The 7309-nt window shown below is 37.1% G+C and overlaps 1 protein-coding gene across 1 annotated transcript; it reads left to right on the top strand.

Moving 5' to 3' along the window:
• The first annotated feature begins 1212 nt into the window (after nucleotides 1-1212).
• Nucleotides 1213-2566, top strand: LOC110734986. The gene has a single exon (XM_021915109.1). It carries the CDS (start codon nucleotides 1619-1621, stop codon nucleotides 2096-2098), a length of 480 nt encoding a protein of 159 aa, XP_021770801.1. The 5' UTR covers nucleotides 1213-1618; the 3' UTR covers nucleotides 2099-2566.
• The last annotated feature ends 4743 nt before the right edge of the window (nucleotides 2567-7309 follow it).

Raw genomic sequence — 7309 nt, 5'->3', positions numbered from 1 at the left:
AGGTCTTCAAATGAAATTCAAGCCTAGCCAAAGATACCCCGAGGCTTTCATGGTTCAGCAAGGTATAGTTTTAAGCCATATTGTGTCTTCTGAAGAAATAAAAGTCGATAAAGCTAAAATAGATCTTATTTCTTCTCTGCCTTACCCCGCCTCAGTGCGGGAAGTTCGTTCCTTTCTTGGCCATGCAGGTTTCTATCGAAGGTTTATTGAAGGCTTTTCGAAGATTGCACAACCATTATGCAGACTACTCCAAAAATATGTGGAGTTCCACTTTGATGAGGCTTGTAAGCAAGCATTTGACAAGCTGAAAGACAAGTTGGTCACTGCCCCTGTTCTACAACCTCCTAGCTGGGAGCTCCTGTTTGAGCTGATGTGCGACGCTTCCAATTATGCTGTAGGGGCAGTGCTACGCCAGCGAGTTGGAAAAGCTCCCCATGCCATCTACTATGCCTCGAGGACTTTGGATGCGGCTCAAGCTAATTATACTACAACTGAGAAAGAAATTTTAGCTGTAGTTTTTGCTTTAGATAAATTTAGGTCTTATTTATTGGGTACTAAAATTGTTGTGTTTACTGATCATGCAGCACTGAAATATTTATGGTCAAAGGATGTATCCAAACCTAGGCTAATACATTGGATTTTATTGCTTCAACAATTTAATGTTGAAATAAAAGATAAAAAAAGGTTCTGACAATAGTGTTGCTGATCATATGAGCAGGTTAGTTATTGAAGCTGATGAAGATAAAGTCCCAATCAATGAGTTCCCCGATGAGCAACTTCATGCCTTGAACCCTGGAACTCCGTGGTATGCTGATTTGGTAAATTTTCTAGTATCTGGGAAGATTCCAGCCAGCTACACCAAAGCACAAAAGGACCGGATGCGAAGCATAACAAAATACTACATATGGGATGACCCATATCTCTAGAAATATTGTGCTGATCAAGTTATCAGAAGGTGCGTACCTGATTTCGAATTTCTTTCTATACTAACTTTCTGTCGTTCTTATGCATGTGGGGGACATTTTGGACCAAAGAGAACTGCACGCAAGGTTTTAGAGAGCAGATTCTATTGGCTCTCTATATTCAAAGATGCATATGATATATGTAAGGCCTGTGATAAATGTCAAAGGACATGTACATTAGGTCCGAGGAATGAAATGCCCCAAACTCCTATTTTATTTTGTGAAATTTTCGACGTTTGGGGTATGGATTTCATGGGACCTTCCCCTCTTCTTTCGGTTTTCAATATATTTTGCTTGTTGTCGATTATGTCTCGAAATGGGTGGAAGCTATAGCCACCCGTACTGATGATTCTAAAGTTGTTGCAGAATTTTTGAAATCAAATATTTTTGCTAGATACGGATTCCCAAGAGCCATCATCAATGACAAGGGGACACACTTTTGCAATAAGACAATAGGAGCTCTCTTGAAAAAGTATAATGTGTTCCATCGAGTGTCCACTGTGTATCACCCACAAACAAATGGACAGGCAGAAGTTTCCAATCGGGAAATCAAGTCCATTCTAGAGAAGACTGTGAATCCAAACAGGAAAGATTGGAGTCTCCGCCTCAACGATGCTCTGTGGGCGTACAGAACAGCGTATAAAACACCGATCGGGATGTCTCCTTACAGGCTAGTAATTGTCAAACCTTGTTACCTTCCAGTAGAATTGGAACACAAAGCTTTTTGGGCCGTGAAGCAATGCAATATGGAGATGGATGCAGCAGGTGAGCAAAGAAAACTTCAGTTACAAGAGCTTGAGGAAATCCGAAATGATGCTTTCGAGAATGCGAGAATTTACAAGGAGAAGACTAAGGCATTCCATGATGAGCGCATAACACGAAAGACATTAACAGTGGGGCAGAAAGTTCTCTTGTACCATTCTCGGCTTAAACTTTTTCCTGGTAAACTCCGTTCTCGATGGGTGGGGCCCTTTATTATTACCAAGGTATATGACCATGGTGCGGTGGAGATTCGTAGTGAGGACACAAGGAAGGAATTCAAGGTGAACGACCATCGACTCAAGCCATACTATGAGGGTTATCAGGTCCACAACATTGAAGTGATGGAGCTAGAAGCTCCAAATTATGACGACTAGCATGCTGAGAAGACGTCGAGCTAACGACGATAAATAAAGCGCTCTTGGGAGGCAGCCCAAATTTAGGAATTTTTTCTAATAATTTTTTTTTTAACTTGGTTTTCTCGAAAAAAAAAATCAGCTCAGATATTTCGTTTGCTCCTATTTTTAAGCCCCTTATAATATTCAGGAAACTGATTATGTTTTTATTTGATATCAGCTGTTGTAGGATGGTGGGATTGGTTGGACACAATGGTGGAGTTAAAGCTAAGCTGAAACGACACCTGCTTATATCCGAAAGTGTTTGCAGCAAGAAAATATGAACATATTCAAGCTTGGGGGATACCATCAGGCTAGATATACAGTCAGTCATCCAAGAAACTTCACCCGGACACATTTACTGGAGCACATACACTACTACAAATCCCGTCCTTTTGAGACGCTTTTTTCCAGTATTTTCGACATTGAAAGCGTCGCTATTTTTTTTCTCGACGCTGTATAAAAGCGTCGAGAAAAAGTGAGTCGAGAAATTCGCGACGCTTTTTCGTGTCACAAATCTCGACGCCCTTTTATGTCCCAATATTTTGTGACACCTTTATGTGTCTTCAATATCGATGCTTATTAATGTCTAATAAAGTATACTAACCGTCGAAAATATCGGTATTCAAGCGCCACCACCAAATTTCTAGGCGCTTTTTCCCGTCCATATTGTCGACGTTGTTTTCAGTCCCAAAATCATTTGAGACGCTTTTTGATGTCTATATAAAAATAGTGGCGGGAAATTTTGAAACTGATTAAAGCAAATTTCTTGACAAGAAAAAGCGACCAGACTTTTTTTTTTTTACAGTTTTTTCTCAAAATAATATAAATAATGTTTTTTCAATATATATATATATATATATATATATATATATATATATATATATATATATATATATATATATATATATATATATAAGCAACGATAAAACATATATAAAATTAATAAAGTTTTTGTCAAAATTAACGAACAAAACAGAGTTGAAATCCAATCCCTGGTCTACATATATACTAACACTGATGGATGTTCAAAAAAAACCTAGCCATGTCCAAAATATCATCATTATTATTATTACATATATCAACTACCAACTAAATTAAAAAGTTAGATTGAAGCCTACATAAGTTAACTACTATCTAACTAACTACAAACAAAAAATGAAGGTGCATAGTAGGCTAATTTCCAGCTTCAATAGGTTTCCTTTGTTCTCATGTTGCATTCATAACCTTCAAAAAAAATAATTAATAAGTATAAATTAATACAGATAGTCATATAATACAAATGAAACCACACAGACACCACTCCTTTTATAAAGAGATTAAAAATCCAACTGAATTTTCACAACCAACCTCCCTCTCCCTAAGTGCAAACCTTCTCATCTACTTTCAATGATTATCTAGGAATTGAACTCAACTATAAGGATATTCCTATAAGAATACTATAGGCAAATGAAGACATCTGTAAAATCCACTACTCCATATTTCACATATTGCATTTGCAACTATATAGATAGAACAAAGGGAAATGTTTGAATCATATACTACATTACACATAGAAACTTCTAAGGTGAGAGAAGAGCTTGCAATGTTCGGAAATTGAACAAATGCATATCAACTGAGCGTCATTTCCCCCTGCACATATATTAATGTATACATAAAAGCATGGGTGAAAAGGCACAAGCAGTGGACAACAACATATACAAACACTTCAACATTCTTATACAAAAATTTAATCATTCAAATTCTTTTTAGTTAAATGCAACATACTAATAAAGCAAGCACAATATAGAAGAATTCTCTTATCATGATTATCTCTCATTTTATAGACTAATTAGCATAAACAATATTCCTTTACATGTTTAAATCAAGTGACACAAAATGGGACCAAAATGGGTCATTTTGGACAATATCAGACCTATATGGGATAAATGGTATGTGCTGAGAAACACGTAAACAGAGAAAATAAATTGTAAGTGAAAGTGGCTAAAGAGATAAATACTACTCCCTCCGTCCCATTAGCACATAGAAATGGAAACCAGACCATGAAACAATGGAAATAAATGTAATAAAGCCAAGAAAGTCATTGGCACCATGCTACCATGTAATTTTTCTCAACAGGCCTGTCTTAACATGAAAGCAGCAGCTAGATATGAAAACCAGACTGTAACAATTGTTAAAGATATGAAAACCAGACTTCAAATTCTTCATTCTACTTTTTTAGATGCTAAAAGACTGAAGGAATTACTAGACAATATGTTGCAAACCTTCATAATTATTAGAGTTTAGACAGCTTATGTACTCTAAGAAAGCACAAATAAAAATAAATGAAATTGTAAGGGAGAGAGGAAGATAGAAACATACAACACGGAAACGAGTATTGAGCTCCTTCCTTATATATGGATTCTTCATAATTTTCTCGTCAACCTTAAGGCCGAGAACAACTGCCTAAAGTATTGGAGCAACCATAAACAAGTCTAGCAAACACCAATATCAGATCAATGTAGAGAGTGAGGCTATTTTCATATCCAAGGCCCAAATAATCAAACAATCAAGCACACAAACCTACGCTAAAAGAGACAAAAAAAAATGGAACGATAGAACCAGGGAATAAGATAGAGAAATGAGCAGAATTTAATAACCTGATAAGTTCTAAGAATCACATCAGCAAGATGGCATGATGCGGTATTTAGAGAAATAAAAGTGCAGACTCTATCTTGCCTTTGAAATGTGAAGAATAAGGAGAGGGGGAAGAAAATCGAACTTAGTTAAAAATAATTATATATTAGACAGTGTTGGAACAACAAGTGTGTAGTGTGTGAATTTTGTGAAAAACTCAAAGTCCCACATTGGTGGGAAATGAGAGTTTTACTCTCTTTATAATATAGAGAGTGGGCTAAAGGGGTGTGGCCCTTGGGCTACCCACATTTTGTGGAGAGGGAGGACCTATATGGTAAACCATCTATCACACGCGCGCCGAACCGAACCGGGCCGGGTTGGGTCGGGTCGGGTCGGGTCGGGTTTATTAAATAAACTTACAATCTTCTTCTCCTCTCTATTTTCCCTCACAAAAACAAAACCCTCGAGCAGTTTCTTTTCCTTTCGGGTGTTTAGTTGCCCGGTGGTTTTGTGCAGTTCCACCGGTATAATTTCAATAGAGAAAGGCTGTTTTATCCTGGGGAACATCCGGTTTAGTACGAACTGCTTGCACCTTTTCAGGGCAGTGCCGTGAATGTTCTAAAGAAAGCGACATAGTCCGCGACTCAGTCTATTTTTCGGTAACTTTGTTCTTACTGTTTTTGTTCCCGCAGTTCCGTTTATAACAATTTTAGAACATTCTTTTTCTGCCTGTATGAACCATATGTCTACCGAAGATATTACTATGTCTGCTGACCTTAACAAGCCCTTCCGTTTTGAAGGAGCTCACTTTAAAAGATGGAAACAGAAAATGCAATTTTTCTTAACTGTCAAAAAAGTAAATTCTGCCTTAACAGCCCCTCGGCCATTTATTCCTGATAATGCTCCTGAAGATGAATTAGCTTACTTGAATAGTGAAATCGAAACCTGGAATGAAACTGACTTCATGTGCAAAAACTATATACTTAATGGTCTGTCTGATAACCTCTATGACTATTATAATATGGAAAATACTGCTAAGGATTTGTGGGATGCCCTACAAAAAAAGTATGATACTGAAGAAGCAGGTGCCAAAAAGTATGCTGTCAGTAGGTACCTAAAATTCCAGATGACTGATGATAAGTCCGTGGAAGTGCAGTCTCACGACCTTCAGAAAATTGCCCATGAGATAATTTCCGAAGGTATGGCCCTTGATGAACAATTTCAAATTGCTGTTATTATTGACAAGTTGCCTCCTTCCTGGAAAGATTTCAAAAATAATCTCAGGCATAAGACTAAGGAATTCTCCTTAGAGAGTTTGATCACTCGGCTACGTATAGAAGAAGAATCCAGAAAACAGGATCTAAAGGAAGAGATTTTACAAATCTCTGCTAATAATGCTCCTAGGCGATCTGCTGCAGTACTTAAACCTGCTGGTAAGAATTTCAAACCTCAGAACCGGAAGAATAACTTCAATAAACCGAATGTTCAAAAGAACAATGGAAGACAACAGTCACAACCCCCTAAGAATGGTACTGGTCAATTTCTGTGCTATCGGTGTGGAAAACCAGGCCATATGGCACGAAAGTGCAGGAACATGCCTAACCCTGTGCCAGCGCAGGCTAGCATGATTGAAGAGCCTTTTGTGGCTATGATTACTGAGATCAACCTTACTGGTGGATCAGATGGGTGGTGGATAGACACTGGTGCCACACGCCATGTCTGTTATGATCGTCGAATGTTTAAAACATACACTGAAAAGACCGATGATAAGAAAGTACTGTTGGGTGATTCCCATTCCACTAACATTGCTGGTGTTGGAAATGTTGAGTTGAAGTTTACTTCTGGCAGGACTCTCATTCTGAAAGATGTGTTACACACTCCGGAAATGAGGAAGAATTTAGTTTCTGGTTTTTTGCTTAATAAGGCTGGTTTTATACAAACCATAGGTTCTGATTTGTTTACTTTAACTAAGAATGGAATATTTGTAGGAAAAGGATATGCTACTGATGGCATGTTCAAACTGAATGTTGAAGTTAATAAAATTTCTAATTCTGCTTATATGTTGTGTTCTACTATTAATGTTTGGCATACTAGACTTTGTCATGTGAACAAAAGACTCATAAAAAATATGAGCAATTTAGGCCTTATTCCAAATATCTCTCTCAATGACTTTGACAAATGTGATTCTTGTAGTCAGGCTAAGATTACAAAAACACCTCATAAATCAGTGATTAGAAATTCAGAACCATTAGACTTAATTCATTCGGATATTTGTGAACTAAATGGAACGTTGACCAGAAATGGACAACGATACTTTATCACCTTTATTGATGATTGTTCTGATTATACTTGTATTTATTTGATGAAAAATAAGAGTGATGCGTTTGAAATGTTTAAGTTGTTTATAACAGAATTTGAGAATCAGTTTAACAAGAAAATAAAAAGATTACGAAGTGATCGTGGAACTGAGTATGATACTGATGCTTTTGTAGAATTTTATAATTCACATGGTATCATACATGAAAGGACAGCTCCTTATTCCCCAGAAATGAATGGAAAGGCTGAAAGGAAAAATAG

Source organism: Chenopodium quinoa, unplaced genomic scaffold, assembly GCF_001683475.1.
Source record: "Chenopodium quinoa cultivar QQ74 unplaced genomic scaffold, ASM168347v1, whole genome shotgun sequence".
Classification (NCBI taxonomy): domain Eukaryota; kingdom Viridiplantae; phylum Streptophyta; class Magnoliopsida; order Caryophyllales; family Amaranthaceae; genus Chenopodium; species Chenopodium quinoa.
Note: the sequence above shows the minus strand (reverse complement) of the source record. Positions and strands in the feature narration are given on the sequence as shown.

Bases quoted from the DNA above. Each gene is read 5' to 3' on its own strand.
- LOC110734986 (XM_021915109.1), top strand. From the start codon at position 1,619: ATGTCTCCTTACAGGCTAGTAATTGTCAAACCTTGTTACCTTCCAGTA.